Raw genomic sequence first — 18,398 nt, 5'->3', positions numbered from 1 at the left:
AAAGAAAAGAATTTTAAACAATTGTATAAAAAAAAATGATTCGTTTGTTAAATCTATTCTTTCGTTATTATTTAATCTTACATTGCATTTTTAAAACATGTAGTTAATTATCCAAAGAGTGTTATTAAATATACAAGATTTAATAATGTAATGTTATTAAATATAGAAATTTAATTATATATTTTTAATAAAATATTATAAATAAAATATAAATTCATAATTTATAGTTGAAGAATTAAAATATGTTTACAAATAATAATTGATCTCTAATACTGTATATATCTCATTGTATATCATTTTTAATTTTTTAATTTATAATTGTATTATATATAATTATTTGTAAATGCGCCATATATTCTGTAACAAAATATTTTTTTTTATTTCTCATTTATAATTTTATATTAAAATTTAATTTCAATTCCGACCACTATTAGTGTCATAATCCTATTCTATGTTAAATCGGTAATATTATAAATACTAACAATCTTAATAAAAAGTTCTCGAGGCAAATAAAAGTATTGGATGTTATCTATTTTATACTTTATCTGTGCTTCTATTTCGCGCCAAAAAACCATAACGAATAGAATAAGAAAGATTAATAATTATTGCAATTTTAAATATAATCAAATTATTGTGATTTAAAAATGGTTGGAAAAGGAAGAATGTATGTAATAAAACGCGGTAAGTCATAAAGTTTATTATTCTATTGCTATTTTAAATAATTTTAGTTTAATTCAATTAGAAATGTAAAATATTCTAAATTTAAATATTTTTTATAATTATTAGATGGACGCAAAGAAGATGTTCATTTCGACAAAATTACATCTAGAATATCTAAATTATGTTATAATTTAGATATGGATTATATAGATCCTGTAAGTATATTTTATTTAATTAATTATTATTAGTATTATTCATAATTTTATTTTGATTATATTTTATATATAAGTTTATATTATTTATTAATTTTTTGCAAAATTATGTATATTTCACTAGTAAGATAATAAGAAAATAAGAAGAAATACATTAATAATACATTTTTAACATAAATATATATTATGAATACATATTTTCTTGAATTTTTATGTTTTTTTTCATAGTCTGCAATCACTTTTCGTGTTATCAGTGGTTTATATTCAGGTGTAACTACTGTTGAATTAGATAATCTTGCAGCTGAAACAGCAGCAACTATGACTACCAAACATCCAGATTATGCAATATTAGCTGCACGAATTGCAATTTCTAATCTTCATAAAGAAACAACAAAAAGTTTTAGTGGTAAGACAATGAATATATTTAATTCATCATATTCAGTTTTTTTTAATAATTTTTTCATTCTTCAAATCATTTCATTTGTAGAAGTAATGTATAATTTATATCATGTAAAGGAACAATATACAAATAATCAAAAACCAGTTATTAGTGAGAAATATTACAATATCATACAAAAAAATGCAAATAAGTTAAATTCTGCAATAATTTATGATAGAGATTTTAGTTATAATTATTTTGGTTTCAAAACGCTTGAAAGAAGTTATTTATTAAAAATACATGGAAAAGTAGTTGAAAGACCACAGCATATGTTAATGAGAGTTGCAGTTGCTATCCATGGTGAAGATATTGATAAAGCTATAGAAACTTATAATTTTTTATCAGAACGTTATTTTACACATGCATCTCCAACACTTTTTTCTGCATGTACTAGGCAACAGCAAATGTCTAGGTATATTTTTCAAAATTATAATAAAATATGATTATCTATATAATAATTTAAAATTTATATATTTTTCAGTTGTTTTTTATTAACAATGAGTGAAGATAGTATTGAAGGAATTTACGATACATTAAAAAGATGCGCACTCATTAGTAAATCAGCTGGTGGTATTGGACTTAATGTACATTGTATTCGAGCAAGAGGTACACCAATAGCTGGTACACTTGGTGTATCTAATGGTTTGATTCCAATGATTAGAGTATACAATAATACAGCTCGATATGTTGATCAAGGAGGAAATAAAAGACCTGGAGCATTTGCTATATATTTAGAACCATGGCATGCAGATATTTTTGAATTTCTAGATCTTAAAAAAAATACTGGTAAATTAGAATTATTTTTATTCTTAATTTTTACAATCTTTTATAATTGTTATAATTTTTTAATCAAAAAATTTGAAAAGTATATCAATAGAAAAAAAAACAAGAAACTTTATTATTTTATCGTATATATAATAAAAATTATTTTATATAATTATATAATTATAATATTTTATATATTATATAATTATTGCTTTATAAAACTATTACAAAAAAAAATAATTATTTTATTTTGCTTTTATTTTTTTTATTTTTAATTTATATTGTTTTTATCTTATTTTTATATTTTTATATATATCTAAAATACAAACCAAATAAATAGACATAGAATAAAGTATAAACTGAATGTATAATAAAATACAGATATTAAAATAGATATAAAAATAAGTATAAAATAATATGTGATGATTATTAAGTAAAAATAGAATTATATTGTAAATTAATATGCTTTTTAAAGATTATAAACAGTATATATTATAAATTTATGACATAATAAAATAAAAGAATAAATTTTTTATTATTTATTTTAGTAATATTATGTTATACTATGTTTAATCGCGATTAAACAGGTAAAGAAGAAAATAGAGCTAGAGAATTATTCTATGCTCTATGGATACCTGATCTTTTTATGAAACGAGTTTTGGATAATGGTATATGGACTTTAATGTGTCCACATGAATCTCCTGGTCTAGCTGATGTTTGGGGCAATGAATTTGAAATTCTTTATACACGGTAAATTAAATTAAATTATTGAGATTTGAAATTACTGATTTCATACTATAAAATTAGTTGTTTATATATATATATATATATAAAGATGTTATTATATAATATAATAATGAAATTCACTATCAGTAAATTTTTGATTACTATATTTTTGATAATATTTTGATTATATTCTTTAATAATAATTCAATAATTTAATAAAGTATGCTTGTGAAATGTTGTAATTTTTATTTTAATTTTTAATTTATCAATTTCAAATAATATTTTTATAAATTAAATTACATAAATAATATTAAATTCTTAATTAGGTATGAAAATGAGAAAAGATATAAACGACAAATTCAAGCTAGAGATTTATGGACAGCTATTCTTATTTCTCAAGTTGAAACAGGAACTCCATATATGCTTTATAAAGATCATTGCAATCGCAAATCAAATCATCAAAATATAGGAACAATAAAGAGTAGTAATTTATGTACAGAAGTTGTGCAGTATTCCAGTCCAGATGAAGTTGCTGTGTGTAATTTAGCTTCAATTGCTGTTAATATGTTTGTAAATCCCAATAATCAAACATTTGATTTTCAAAAACTTCTGAAAGTAACAAAAATTGTTACTTGTAATCTCGACAAAATTATCGATGTCAATTATTATCCTATTCCAGAAGCGAGAAAGTCAAATTTTAGACATAGACCTATAGGTAAATATTCTTATTATATAAAATATATATACTATAAAAGATATATTTTTATATGTTTATTATAAATTTATCACATATATTTTAGGTATTGGAATTCAAGGTCTTGCAGATGCATTTCTTTTAATGCGTTATCCATTTGAAAGTGAAGAGGCACAAAAACTTAATATTCAGATATTTGAAACATTGTATTATGGTGCTTTAGAAGCCAGCTGTGAACTTGCTGAAGAAAAAGGTACATATGAAACTTATGAAGGTAGTCCAGTAAGCAAAGGAGTAAGTAAATTATAATAAATATTGTATTTACATATTTTTTTAAATATAAAAATGTCAATATATTAATATATTATTAATATATTTCTAGATTTTACAATACGATATGTGGAATGTTATTCCAACTAATTTATGGGATTGGACTATTTTAAAAAAAAAAATTGCTAAATATGGAGTTAGAAATTCTTTGTTAATTGCACCGATGCCAACAGCATCAACAGCACAAATTTTAGGAAATAATGAATCTATAGAACCATACACCAGCAATATTTACACAAGAAGAGTTCTGTCAGGAGAGTTTCAAGTTGTAAATCCTCATTTATTACGAGATTTAACTGAAAGAGATCTTTGGGATGAGGATATGAAAAATGAAATTATAGCAAATAATGGCTCTATACAAGTATCTATTTCATATAAATTTAAAGTATTGAATTATTTAATATGCATAACGAAGAATTATTTTAAATAAAAATGTTTTTATTTTAGGACATAGAACGTATACCAGATGATTTAAAAATGCTTTATAAAACAGTTTGGGAAATACCACAAAAAATAATTTTAAAAATGGCAGCAGATCGTGGTGCATTTATAGATCAATCACAATCATTAAATGTTCATATGGCAAAACCAACAACAGAAAAACTTACTTCAATGCATTTTTATGGATGGAAAATGGTAAATAATTTTAATTTCTTCTTTATAATTTATATAAATGATAATTTTCATTATTATTCTATGTATTATTCTAATTGAAGTTATTTGAACATATAAAAACATTTTTTAGGGTTTAAAAACTGGCATGTATTATTTAAGAACAAAACCAGCAGCAAATGCTCTTCAATTTACAGTTGATAAATCCAAATTACGAAATATAACCAACATTACTTCTAATCAATCTATTAATTCTGAAAATGATAATAATGAAGAACTTAATAATAGTTCTCAAAATGGATGGTTACAAGATCAAAATAAAGAAGATGTAGACATAGTACTCGCATGTTCTCGCGAAAATGGAGATGCATGCATGGCCTGTGGATCATAAATACGATTTTCTTATTATTTAAAATTATATATATTGTATTTAAATTACGATTTTTATTTAAAATTATAAATGAAAATTATTTCATATTTTTATGAGTATTGCTTTTCAGTATGTATTTTATAATAATATGGTGTTGAAAAATTCTGAAATAAATAAAATCTGTTATTAATTAATTTCATAATAATTTATTTCTTTATAATATTTAACATTTAAAATGTAAGGATTTAAAATTTCGCGCGAAAATTTTAATAAATTTTAATAAATGTTGATCACTATTGTATACTTTGTGAGCTACAGTCAAGTGTTCAGGAATAGCGTCACTACGGTAGTCAAGTGAAATGTCAAAATTACAAGCGTGTCGACGTACATAGTTGCGTATCAGTTAACTGTCGAGTAAATTTCGTTTCGTTAAACATCCAAAGTGAACATATTCATTTCAGACTCATTTTAAGAGTGATTCGGCATTGTGCCGATTAAATATGTAATGGGTTTATTTTTGATTAAAAGAAAATAAGGAAATAATAAAAGAGATTTCTTCTGCAACGAATTTGGGCATTGATGCCCAGCTGATGCATTTTAACATATTTGACAGTTGAAATTGCGTAATTGTTGCTAGGATTTTCTTATGAGTCTTTTTACGCAATTTATCTAAATTGCCGTATAGAATGGCGGATTTGGATGACTTATTTCATTTAGATCAATACGGAGGTCCAGAATCTCTTGCAGAACTATGTTTCCAAGTAATCTGCAAAAATTTAGATATTATCTCGGTAAAGGATAAATGCGAATATCGGAATCTTTTAAAAGGGGTAGTTTTCCCGAGTGAAATATGCGATAAACTTATTGAATATGTTTTACGAAATGATCCGAATGAAGATCATGATCGTTTCTTTACAATTTTTAAAAATGTATGGATAACCAAACTTAAACGCGTCAAAGTTGTAGGATCTAATATAACTGATGACTCAGTACAGATCCTTGCAAATCATAAACTTTTGAGATTAGAACTTACAGATTGTCCTAATTTAACAGATCAGTCTATTGATTATATAAATGCAAATGCAGAAAATTTGCATACTTTAGTATGTCGTGGTACTTCTGTAATCATTCCGGAAAAACTTACAGGTAAGAATATTTCATTACTCATTTTCAATTAAATAATTAAATATATTGTAATTTTAGTATAAATTAATTAATAATATAATATAAATGTAAATTAAATAAAATATAAACTATACATATAATATTCCATTGTTAAAATGCTTTTTTAATTTTTATGTATTAATAATCAATTATATGTAGTTTATATGTTTATTTTTTAAAAAGAAAATAATCACAATTATATTGTATATATTGTATTATAATGTATAGTAATTTTTATTATAATGTAACTATTTTTATTTTCAAATTGATAAAAAATAAATAGTATCATCAAAATTATATAAATGAAACAATTATAATTATGTGATTATTATTATTCTAAAATTTAATTTTTAAAATATTTAAAATAATTAATTTTTTAATCAACATTTGTAATTTATATAACATTTAATAATATATGAAATTAATATATATATATTTTTTTTTTAATTATTAGCATATCAAAAACAAGGATATGTATTTAAAATACCAAATCTACGGACCTTGGCTTTAGAATATGTTCCAATTTGTGCCTTGGAATATAACATACTCTTGGCTGGATTAACAAATTTAACAAATTTAGATTTGTCCAATAGTTTTGATGTGGGCATTTTTGATTTTTTTCATTTGATTCCTAATTTAGTATCTTTAGTTTTATACAATGTTAAAATTATTTCTCAAGCTCAAACTTTTGTTAATAATATTTGTCATTTGAAAAATTTAAGGTAATTTATTCGTTATTATCATTAATTTATACATATATATATATATACATATATATATATATATATATATATAATAAAATATTAAAAATTTTTAATTCAATGTTTTTGAAAACGTTAGGCATTTAGATATTTCTCAAATCAATCCTGAGGATGGAGTCTTTGCAAATCCTAATACAATCTTATCTGATATTGTAAATGGTTTGCCTCAATTAACTTCTTTAGATATTAGTGGCACAAATTTAGCAGGAATCGAAATTGTAAATCGTGCAATACAAACAGTTGAACATTCTTTTTATTCTGACATGTACAATAATCTGTGTGATATACCAGGTCTTATTTCAAGAGTAGATAGACCTTTACAATTTTTAGGATTATATGGAGCAAATGATGCACCTTGTAGACGTCGTAATATTCCAGCAAAATTGGTAAATAATAAAAATAATAAAAAAATTATAACATATATGTATAATAATATTGTATAATTTATTTCTTATTTATTAATTAATTTGAATTGTTAGATTGCAGGAAATGCAAATGAAGATCAAATATTAGTTGCCGCTCATGTTTATATGAATAATAAAGAAGATTTAATGTTAAAAGTAATAAGTGATTTATATCAAATCTATAGATATGAAAATTGTCACAGAATGGATCAAGCACTTTGTGCAGTATTAGAAGCAATGGAAAAATATCCTACTCAAAAAGATATACAAATATCTGGAAGGTAAATTTAATTAAATAATATAAATTTTATATGTAGTTATATTATATTAAAAAATTTAATACAATGTGCATTATTTATATAGTGCAGCACTTTTTTATATCGTAAAAATGAAAGAAAAAGGTGAATTAGAAGCAAGATTGAAAAAAAGAATTGTCCGTACACTTCTCATTGGAATGAGTATTCATAAAAATGAAGAAACTATGATGCGCAATGGTTGTCTAACATTATATCAATTCCGATTACCGCAAGATGTGGTATGCATAATCGTTGTTTTTTTATATTAAAAATATTATTTCAATTATATTACAAGATATATTTTAAAAAATAAATATGTTGCCAATTATTTTATATATTTTATTAGATGTCACATTATGAAACATTGGTCAAACTACTTTTGCATTTAGCTAATAATGCGCAACAAGAAAGTTATGTTCAACGTATTGGAATATTTCTTTTAAATACATTGGCATGTCAAGTAACAGGTAGAGAAAAACGTTTATTAGGCAATCTAGGTTGTATAAAAACAATGCTTGAACTAATCAAATACAGAGTTGAATCCAGAACATTTGATGATGTTATGGAAGTAGCTTGGTCAACTATGTGGAATGTGACTGATGAAACTCCTATAAATTGTCAACGATTTTTTGAAGAAAATGGCATGCCGCTATTTTATAGATGTGTTATGGTATATAAAATTAATATTATTTAATTTATTATGAATAAAATTTATTATGAAATTTAATTTATAATGAAAGAACTAAATTCATATAATATTTTCAAATATTTTATGTTTGTAGCAATATTCTCGTAAAGAAGAATTATTGAAAAATATGATGGGATTACTTGGTAATGTAGCTGAAGTACAAAGTCTTAGAGTGCATCTAATGCAACTGCCATATATGGTTGTTTTTACAAATTTAATTCGTAATGTTAGAGAAAGTATTGAGGTATTTTATATAAAATAATTATATTTAATAATTGTATTTTTATAATATATTTATTTTTTATAATTAATTTTTATTATTAGGTACCATATAATGCAGTTGGTATATTAGCTCATATAGCATCTGATGGTGTTGAAGCATGGACAATAGAAAAACCTAGTCGAGATGTAGTTCTTGAACTTATGGTTGAAGCTATCGAACGATGGGATATATCATCAGAACGTAATATTAATTATCGCTCATTTCTGCCATTATTACGTTTAGTAGATATATATCATACACCACAATGTCAACATTGGGCAGTTTGGGCTCTTGCTAATCTCACCACTGTTTATCGTAAGTATTATATTTTGTAAAATAACTTTGTAATCTAATTTTATTTTAAACTTCAAAAAATAAATTTTTCATTTCATATATCTACATATAAAATATAATCCACAATAAAAATATTATATTTATATTATTATAATAAAAATTTTATTATTTATATTATTATATATACACACATATTTAATATTTAATAAGTTTTATTAAAATCATGATTATTTTTTTTAATAGCTCATAAATATTGTATATTAGTTATACGAGAAGGAGGCCTTGAAAAATTGAATACCTTAATCTCAGATGCAAGACCATATGAGCGTATAAAAGAACTTGCCCACATTGTAATTGAAAATTGTAGTCATTATAGTAGCAACTCCAATGATATGAATGTTCATTCGCCATTAGATGAAGACTATATATATAGTTCAGATGGTTAAAATTCAATTTTTATTACTATAATTCAAATAGCATAAAAGTAGAATGTTTTACGTCTGTAATAAAAAATTTTCTAAAAAAAAAAAAGAGTGTGAGTAAGATTATAAAAATATATTAAAATATTTGTATGTTGATTTGCCAAATTGTAAATTTAAAATTGAGTACTCAGACAATCTTACTCGCACTTTTATTACATGAACATTTCATTGCATATTTTATTTATTACATGTACAAAATATATTTGGACTATTCGTGCAAATATATTATTAATGATATTAAAAAGAAAGTAGTAATTAGTTTAATAAAAATATTTTTGATGTAATAATCTCTATAACACTGTCCAAATTCAAATACATTTTTGATTTATGTAAATAACCATGCTGTATTATAAATAAGATCAAACTAAATTTAGACTGAAGTAATTTCTTGAAATAATGAATGCTGATTTAAACTTATATTAAGTTTCTTATACTTGTGTGAATTCTTTGTAGATATTTGTATCATAAATAAGTTTTCAGTTGCCATTAAATTTGTTTCATGAAAAAGATTTAAAATAAAAATAAATCTATGCATTAGATTATTATGTAAATAAAACTGAAATAAGATGAATTAGATTTACAAATTTGTACATCTCTATTACCAGAATTAAAATTTTTTGAAATAATAATGTTGTTATCAAAATCACGCTGTAAAACAAATATTACAACTTAATAAACAATAGATTTTAATTATTGATTTACGCAATTAGCAAAAAATTTGCGTAAATGATTATTTAAATGATCATTACTGTAATCATTATGTAATATTATTGTACGCGTGTAATAAATTGCAAAAATTCTTGATTTATTTAATATATAGTATAAAAATGGATAAAACTAATTTATCCTTTATTTTCTATTCTTTTTACTTTTATTATTTAAAAGATTTATTATTTTATTATTTAAAATATTTTTAATATATTTATTATAAATATTAAATTTTATTTTTGATAAATAATTTTTGCATTTTTGCAATATTATGCATGTATAAAATATAAACTTAAAGTAACAAGATTCATATTTATTTAATTATATTTCATTACTATTAAAAATTTCATATAATAAAAGTTATAAAATACATTTTATTATTTATTATAAAAATGTTATTTAAATTTTTTATTTATATATAAATAAATATATATTTATTATTATATATTTAAAATATATTTGTTAAATTTTATAATAGAAATTAGATTTCATAAGATAATTAAATAAATCAATTTTGAATATGTAAAATATTCTAGATAAATGACTGAATTTAAAAAAAATAATTTGAAATATGTATATATATATATTTCAATAGTACATATATATATATATATATATATATATATATATATATATATATATATTATACTATTGAAAGACAAAAGAATTAATTTTTTAAAAATTAGAATAATATAAAACAATATATTCTATTTAAAAATTATAAATTTTATGTTCATTAGTTATTTTCAATAAATAAATCGCATAATATCATTAAAACATGAATATGAATTAAATTGATACTAACTTCCGGTTCTGTTCCTTTATTCCGGACGATCGTTAGAATTTGGAAGAAGAGTGACGCCACAGCCTTTAGGGAAGACGACATTTTATGTGAATCGCGCGTCCACGGCATGTCTGAAGAATTTTGTGCCAAATACTTAAATTTCATTATAAAAATTTTAGTTGCTAAAATCTCATAAAGAAAAATTTACGTACTTCAAAAAGGTAAATATCATCTTGTTTATACGAACAGATTTTCCTAGATAAATGACGGTTCTAAAATTCTCGCAGAGTGTGGCCATTAATTTGGAGAATAAAGAAATAAGTTATTGATCTTTATATTGAAAATAATATTAATTTTTGTAAAAAATAATATATTTTATTTTATATATATATATATATATATCGTTTTGATATTATAATATATTCAGTATAATAATTGTCGAAGCACTTTGTCCAAAACCATGCACGATTGCGAGTGTGATGAAATATAATATGTACATATATGCTTAATTTATGATAATTTTATTTGGCAAACAACTTTTATAATTTAGTAATATAGTTAATTTATATATCTTTTTAAAAAAATTCATAATTTTAATAATTTAAATGTATAATGATTTGATATTTATTTTTACATAATATTGTTAATCTTATCTACATAAAAAACATGTATGAACAAATTTTTTTGAAATATTTTTATTAATTTATTAATTTTTAATTATTAATTTATTAATTTTTTACATTATGCATAAAAACAATAAATGTATATATATACATACAATTAAATAATTTCTATTAAAAAAATTTACACATGAATGTATTTTGTATAATATTTTAATGCGATACATAAACATTCCTGTTTTGTCTATAGATCTTTGACACCATATCTGACATGTATAACCCATCTATAAGTTGTAGTTATAGCTACCATAAATACAGGTTGGTAATAAATTATATACATGTAAATTTAAATCCATTTGGATTTTGCATTTTTTTTATATATATATTTTTTACAAATATATGTATATTTTTATTTATTATTATACATATTATTATTATTATTATTATTATATAATATAATGAATTTTCATAAATTTTATTAATATATTCTTAAATAATTATAATAGGCAGTAAATGTAATAAATACTATATCAAAATTAATATATTTAAATATGGTTTTCATTTTTATATTTTTAATATTTTTATTAGCAAATTATATTACTATTATTAAGAAAATAATAATATATTATATATATATATATACACACACATAGTTATTAATTATAAGAAAGTTATACTTTAAATTTTACTACATCATATTTCTTTCTTTCTTTTATTTTCCTTTTTTTTTTTATTTTAGCTCTAGTATGAGTTCTCGAGGCCGTGGATTTAATTCTCGGGGAGGCAGTTCTTATAGAGGAAGAGGTGGCGGTAGTGGAAACGAATGGAATAGTGGATCAACAGGAGGAAACATGTCTAGCAGAGGAGGTTATTCCTCATCTAGAGGAGGTCGATTTAAATATTCAACTACTAGTTATGATTCTCGTTCAAAATATAATTCTGGTTAGTCAATATTTATATTTTTATATTATAATATAATATAAATTAATAAAATGGTTATATAATCTGTCACTTTATGAATATTACTTTTATTAAAATTAATATCGATATTTATATTTATAATAGGAGGTTCAGAAAGATATTCTAGTAGAGGAGGAAGAGGTGAACATTCAAATAGTTACAAAAGACCAAGAGTAAGTATGTAAATAATTAAATTATAAATTAAATAATTATATGCATATAAAATTAGCATATTTGAAAAATTTGTTTTAATAATTTAGGATTCTTATTCTGGAAGAGATGAACATCGTTCATCAAGTGATTCAACTCGTAAAAGGATGAGAAGTGATTCATATCAGGTATGTATTTTAGAAGTTTAAGTATAGCGATATTTTTATTGAAAGACATTTCAAAAAAAGTGTTAGTCTATTTTGTTTCAATCTCCTGCCGTGCTGTGGTCAAGAACCATTTTTTCATCTTGAAAGCCCTGCTTCACAAAAGTTCTCAAATTCTTAAGTTACATAGCATGAAAAAACGATGGTCCTGAAAGTTTTTTTATCTTTAAAATTTAAGTATGCAAATTTAAGTATTTAAAATATTTTGTTCCATATAAAAAATATTTTCAGGACACTCGTCTAAACATTAAAAAAAAAAAAAAAAAAAAATTAAAAAAAGAAAAAAAAGAATCAGTAGGCAAGGCATTCATAAGTCGTCATACTTTCCTTTCAAGCGACGAGCCAACGGCTACTTGAACACCCATTCTTTTTGCGTTGGGACACTACTGGTGGAACACTACGAAAACATCACATAATTAAAAGATGAAATACACCTAGATGGTACTTAATTATTGCCTGCACACAGTTGCATTAAATATTGAGAACAACCTGAAAAGTATCAGAAACAACAGATGAATAGATATATACATATATGTGCGTGTGTATATATATATATATAGATAGAAATGTGAATTTTAAAATGTCAACATTACGTCAGTATTGTTCTCTATCTAAAACAATATGTGCAACTGAACCAATTTCCTACACAATGCAGATCAGTTACTGAAATATTGAAAGCATCCCTACATTGCCGCACCGCAAAAATTTTTAACAAATACTGCTCTATACAATTTTCTAAATTACATCAATTAAAACTTATCATTGAGATAATGAAGTAAATTGTTAATAATGTCAAAGTATTGTAGACCTTTCCAATATAAAGGACATGCATCCTATGTTATATTCAATTGAAAATGAGTGAGAAACATGAACCTTTTTTAAATATATGTCTGTACCTCATATCTACAGGTTGAAACTAGAATATGTACTGGAAAGCATTATAAAAGCAGTGAAAGTACACAATATATTTTTCACATATTTTATCCTTAAAGAAAATATACAAGGATATAACATTATAACTACAATTTTATTAGTTTTATTTGATTTCTTGGTCCATATAAGTGTGCATAAGGCATTGAATTATATGAAAGAATGCTTTACAAATAAGAGTATATAAAAACACATCTATCTTTATGCTATTAAAATTGGAAAGGTCTATCAAACAATCCAGAATCATACATACAGAATTCAGTTCATTTGATATCTTCAAGCAAACGAATGCTGGTCAAAGCTACTATTCTGAGCTCGTACCTATGAAATGAAATGACAAGACTGCTATTACATTTTTTGAAAACTAAAAATTGTTTTTAATATAATAAATAAAAAAAAGGGATGCAGAGTTATTTATATTTGAAATATGAAAGATAAAATAATTTAGGTGCTTTTCAAGCTTAGGCAAGGTAAATCTATATTTTGGTGATCCAACGGGAATGGGTGTAGTGACCGTAACAGTACAAGGTTGGATGATTTTTATTAAACGATTGGCACTATAATGAATGGTAAATAAGGGAGTGCAAAAGAATCAACTTGGAATGGAATTAGAAAAAAATATATGGAGAATATCAGATAGGAGGGAACAAAGGGGAGGAATGTATATAGATTAAAAGAGAGAAGGGCAGGAAAAGAGAAAGATACAATGGGAAGGAGCACAATTGAATTTGATTTGGCAGGGTGGAGGTAGCGGTAGCGGCTCTCAGAGGTATTCTTCGTCGTATGGTGGTTCATCTGCATCAGCTCCTTATGACGATAATAAGGGATCGTCATCTTCGGCCGTGTATGAGGACAAGAGACAGAGCGAACGTGCTTCGTCATACCATCGCTCAGAGGACCGTCATTCAGCATCACGGAGCTATGCACCTCCACCACCCCCTCGAATTAGTGAAATGGCACCTCCAACTCAGAGATATAGCTCGAGCCGAGGGCGAATATCGCATCAAAGCTCAAACTACAGAGGTCGTATTTCAACTCGCGGCAGCGGAAGAGGGGGTGGATTCCATCGCATGAGCTCTCGATCGGACGTCATCATGGCTCGCAAGCGTACTCTACACTCACTCGACTATCGACGCAAGCTGCTAGGATCGCGATCGCGAGACTACATCCAGCGTGTGCGCATGACCACAACCAAATTGCGCAGGAGGTAATTAATTAATAAATCACTTACCAACCGCAATACCGTCCTAGTAGCCTGCTTGCTTATTTGTCAGTAAACGAACTGACTATATCTGACTATAATGACCTGAGAGTCAAGACGATGATAGATATATAAATGGTAAAAGAAAACACAAAAAATGACACAAATGATCGCACGAAACCAATTGTACTGCCGAGAGGCAAACTTTTCGCAGGGTTCTAAATAAAAAAGGGAATTGATTCTGATATGCATAAATACAATGCGTATATCATCAAAATACAATGTAATTACTTTTGATATGAGAACTACTATAATACTTGTACTTTACGAGATCATTATTTATCATTCTTACACATAGCGGTGATTAAAACCAGTATAAGAACGTTGTTTCTTATATATATATATATATATATTTTAAAACGCGAAAATGCGGAAACATAAGAGCACAATGCAGAGCAAAAAGGCTGAATAGTTAAGACCTTTATTGCAATACGAAATGCATTCATTATGGGGGATAAAAGAAAAAACAAATACTATCGCGATATTTGCTGTATATCAACTATAAGAAAACAAAATTTTGGTTGATGATATAATGAAAGACAAAGGAACCAGAACAAGACGAAGGGAAATAATGTAAGTCAAAACAAAATTGCTGTGTCGTTAGTAGCGGTACTACTAGGCTATCCGGAAGTAAAAAGGAGTCAGGATCAGGAACCAGTATGAAGGACAAGGATAGAGAGATGACCAAAGCTATTAACGCTGAATTTTCCGATGACGATGAAGAGGATGATGATAACAAAAGTAATTGGGATGATGATGATAAGGTAACTCCATAGGGCTGATAATATTTGCTCCTATTGTCTATATGCATATTGTGTGCTACTAATGGCAATACTTACTGTAATATTTACCGACATTAATTCAGCCACATGAACGCGATGATGAAGAGGAAGAGGAAGAAGAAGAGAAAATGAAAAAAGATGAAAAAAGAAAGAAAGAAAAGCAAGATCGGGAAAGGCAAAATACCGAAGATGAGGAAGAAAAAGAAGATGAAGTAAAAGAAGATGAAGATGATCGAAAACATGAGGTGAGGCTAATTAAAAAAAATTTTGCTATTTTAATTATTAGCTTCCCGTTACGATGAACATTTGTTACGCGTATATTTTTAGGATGATGAAGACGATGGGGATGATGAAGAAAGAAATGAAAACGATAAAACAGAACACGGTAGAGCTACTGGTTCAGAAGAATTACCTAGTAGAAGAGATGGGAGAAAATTTATTAAATTAACTTGTCCACATTGCGCTCATCGTAGTGTTACTTTCAAAGAATACTCTTTGCATTTGTATTCGGGCCGTCATAGTGCAGCAATGAGACGAATCGCATCGCGTCACAAAGCAACTTTAACTCGTATGCGTGTCTTGCAACGACAAGAACAACGACGTGTCGAAGCTCGTGATGCTGCGCGTGGTACTTTGCCTTCTCGTACCATGTTCTGTCCGATTTGTAAACTCAATTATCGTTCTCTTAAAGCAGCACATCAACTATCCGATTCCCATCGTCAAATGAAACGATTTCTTACACCATTTTGCCGCACATGTCGTATTCAATTTCGATCACCAATGCTATTTGAAACTCATATGTGTTCTTTGGATCATATTAAGGTACTATCTCTATAATAATGTTAAATCTTTTGAAGTTTTAATATATTTTATACCTATATATCTTTCAGAGAAAAAGTGCATTGAAAGAAAGAATGAACGCTGGCAATGGTGAAGCGGAAGCGGATTCAAGTGGACCAGAAGAAGATGACAAGGAAGTTAATCTTGATAATTTCATGACTTTGGATTCTGTAGGTGATGTTGATGGTATGTATTATTAAATTATATTTTTCAAACGTTAATCTCCATAACAATTATAAAATAATTTACACAACAGAAGATGAAGAATCTCCTGAAAAAAAAAAAGAAAAACCGGAAAGTGAAGGAACAAATGATACAGAAAAGAAACCTAAAAGCAAACAAATGATTAAAGTTGGAGCAGAATATATAAAACGTGTCGAGGTTCAGTTCTGTGAATTATGTAAGCTATATCTACCACGTAGTGAAAATAGTGAAAGAGCAATAGCACTTCATTGTTCAACCAGAAGTCATCTTAAACGGTATAAATTTAAAACGATTTTATGAATTTATTTTTATTTCTTATATGTAAATGTTGATATAATTTTAATATATCATAGATATGTGCGCGATAATGATGATAAAGCATTGCGAAGGCAAGCAGAAAGAATACATCTGCAATCATCGTCATCTACCAATAATACTTCTACACCAAATGCTGCAAATAATACAGAAAATGCTAAATCTCCAACTAATTCTGAAGCACCGTCTACAAATAACACATTGCCAGTAACTACAACTGATGGCACTAATACTGCTGAATCTAGTAAAGCAATTGAGCAAAAAGGAACTGTCGAATCTGAAAAAAATATAAAAGATAACAAAAATGGACAAGCGGAAGAAGAAGATGATGATGATTACCCAGGCGATAGTAGCGATAAGTTGTGGGATGATGTCGATAAAGACTTGGGCGATATTTTAAGAGAAACAGAAGCAGGAGGTAAATCAAGTGATGATGAAGATTCTCGTTATGATCGTTTCCGTAATTCAGATAAGAAACAACAACATTCTGGCAAGGATAAAGAAAGGGATAGCGAAAAGAATGAAATAGATGAAAAAGAAAATATAAAAAAGCAAGAAGTGAAAGTAAAAATTGAAAAAATAGATATGTAAAGTCCAAGAATTATTAGTACGTTTCAACCATATCCTAATGTGATTTTATTATTTTTCTACAAAAATTTGTAAAACTTTAAAAACCATAGGAAACACAATATCAGAATTTCATACAAAGCAATTATTTTTTATAAAGTTAAATAGTTATTTTCAATCAAGTTGACAAAACTCTATGTACAATACTATATTTGTTTTCTATAAGTTTGTTGTAAAAATGTTGTAAAAATGCGTAATTTAAACATTATTTGTTTCATATAAAATTGTGAGTATGAAACTGTGTTTAGATTTTTATTTACTAAATACTGGACATGCTTGAAATGTACACACTGATATAAACTTCATAATGTTCAATTCCTTTGTAATTCAAATAGTCACTATGTACGCACATTCAGTGACAATGTTGACAAGAACTGTAAAGGAAATTATTCATATAAGCATGTTAAGTATAGTTATGTAAAAGTAGCGGTTATTTGTGCATTGAAAATTTGATGGAATCTACAAAAAAACAATAAAAATATCTAATTAATTTCTAATTATTAATGTAAATGAATATATAACAAAATCGATAAACTTGTCACTTTTAGATAAGTGTAATAAATATTATATACATCTTAATACTATGATTTGTGTTTATCTTGTAATTTAATAGAATGAACAAATTTTTCAATAATTAAGATTTATTGAATGAATTTTTGTTTATGTATTATATTTTCAAAATATTTTATAAATATAACCACAGACTAGATAAGATATTGAGATTTTGTGTTTTGAAATACTGACAAAAATCATAATGTTTAATGTATAATTTCTACATTTTATGTGGTGAGTACAAAAATTATAATTAATTTAATTATAAAAATCAATTTTCAT

General features: G+C 25.2%; 3 protein-coding genes across 6 annotated transcripts; all 3 read left to right on the top strand.

The window, feature by feature from the left end:
- Window positions 1-112: 112 nt before the first annotated feature.
- RnrL (Ribonucleoside diphosphate reductase large subunit) lies at window positions 113-5,002 on the top strand. Its single transcript, XM_003693886.4, has 11 exons — window positions 113-681; window positions 787-875; window positions 1,101-1,278; window positions 1,360-1,723; window positions 1,793-2,097; window positions 2,664-2,826; window positions 3,129-3,517; window positions 3,603-3,790; window positions 3,879-4,187; window positions 4,274-4,462; window positions 4,572-5,002. The coding sequence occupies exons 1-11, from the start codon at window positions 645-647 to the stop codon at window positions 4,827-4,829; spliced, it is 2,469 nt and encodes an 822-aa protein (XP_003693934.3). The 5' UTR covers window positions 113-644; the 3' UTR covers window positions 4,830-5,002.
- On the top strand, window positions 4,998-9,785 carry LOC100863770 (protein zer-1 homolog). The gene is made up of 9 exons (XM_086907308.1): window positions 4,998-5,954; window positions 6,427-6,694; window positions 6,813-7,119; window positions 7,213-7,418; window positions 7,501-7,672; window positions 7,780-8,103; window positions 8,216-8,365; window positions 8,446-8,698; window positions 8,921-9,785. The coding sequence occupies exons 1-9, from the start codon at window positions 5,495-5,497 to the stop codon at window positions 9,121-9,123; spliced, it is 2,343 nt and encodes a 780-aa protein (XP_086763434.1). The 5' UTR covers window positions 4,998-5,494; the 3' UTR covers window positions 9,124-9,785.
- A 732-nt stretch (window positions 9,786-10,517) lies between these two features.
- LOC100871420 (uncharacterized) lies at window positions 10,518-18,278 on the top strand. 4 transcript variants are annotated; one of them, XM_012486841.3, is made up of 12 exons: window positions 10,518-10,872; window positions 11,522-11,589; window positions 12,011-12,213; window positions 12,337-12,404; window positions 12,492-12,569; window positions 14,276-14,742; window positions 15,404-15,560; window positions 15,662-15,823; window positions 15,906-16,400; window positions 16,469-16,604; window positions 16,675-16,897; window positions 16,976-18,278. In XM_012486841.3, the coding sequence occupies exons 2-12, from the start codon at window positions 11,543-11,545 to the stop codon at window positions 17,526-17,528; spliced, it is 2,589 nt and encodes an 862-aa protein (XP_012342295.1). In that variant the 5' UTR covers window positions 10,518-10,872; window positions 11,522-11,542; the 3' UTR covers window positions 17,529-18,278. The 4 variants fall into 4 exon arrangements, with proteins under 4 accessions (XP_012342295.1, XP_003693935.1, XP_086763416.1 ...); XM_003693887.4 differs by having other exon boundaries at window positions 15,401-15,560; XM_086907290.1 differs by lacking the exon at window positions 11,522-11,589 and having other exon boundaries at window positions 10,535-10,872.
- Window positions 18,279-18,398: the final 120 nt, after the last annotated feature.

This window comes from Apis florea, unplaced genomic scaffold (genome assembly GCF_048593485.1).
Source record: "Apis florea isolate Af1SG1 unplaced genomic scaffold, ASM4859348v1 contig_2839_pilon, whole genome shotgun sequence".
Taxonomy (NCBI): Eukaryota; Metazoa; Arthropoda; class Insecta; order Hymenoptera; family Apidae; genus Apis; species Apis florea.
Note: the sequence above shows the minus strand (reverse complement) of the source record. Positions and strands in the feature narration are given on the sequence as shown.

Excerpts from the sequence above, each read along its gene's own strand:
- LOC100863770 (XM_086907308.1), top strand. The coding sequence starts at position 5,495 with ATGGCGGATTTGGATGACTTATTTCATTTAGATCAATACGGAGGTCCA. Across the intron at positions 5,955-6,426 it reads CATTCCGGAAAAACTTACAG|CATATCAAAAACAAGGATAT; the intron begins GTAAGAATATTT and ends TTTAATTATTAG. Across the intron at positions 8,699-8,920 it reads TAATCTCACCACTGTTTATC|CTCATAAATATTGTATATTA; the intron begins GTAAGTATTATA and ends TTTTTTTAATAG.
- RnrL (XM_003693886.4), top strand. The coding sequence starts at position 645 with ATGGTTGGAAAAGGAAGAATGTATGTAATAAAACGCG. Across the intron at positions 682-786 it reads AATGTATGTAATAAAACGCG|ATGGACGCAAAGAAGATGTT; the intron begins GTAAGTCATAAA and ends TATAATTATTAG. Across the intron at positions 1,279-1,359 it reads AACAACAAAAAGTTTTAGTG|AAGTAATGTATAATTTATAT; the intron begins GTAAGACAATGA and ends TTTCATTTGTAG.
- LOC100871420 (XM_003693887.4), top strand. The coding sequence starts at position 11,543 with ATGTATAACCCATCTATAAGTTGTAGTTATAGCTACCATAAATACAG. Across the intron at positions 14,743-15,400 it reads ACAACCAAATTGCGCAGGAG|TAGCGGTACTACTAGGCTAT; the intron begins GTAATTAATTAA and ends CTGTGTCGTTAG. Across the intron at positions 15,824-15,905 it reads AAGATGATCGAAAACATGAG|GATGATGAAGACGATGGGGA; the intron begins GTGAGGCTAATT and ends GTATATTTTTAG.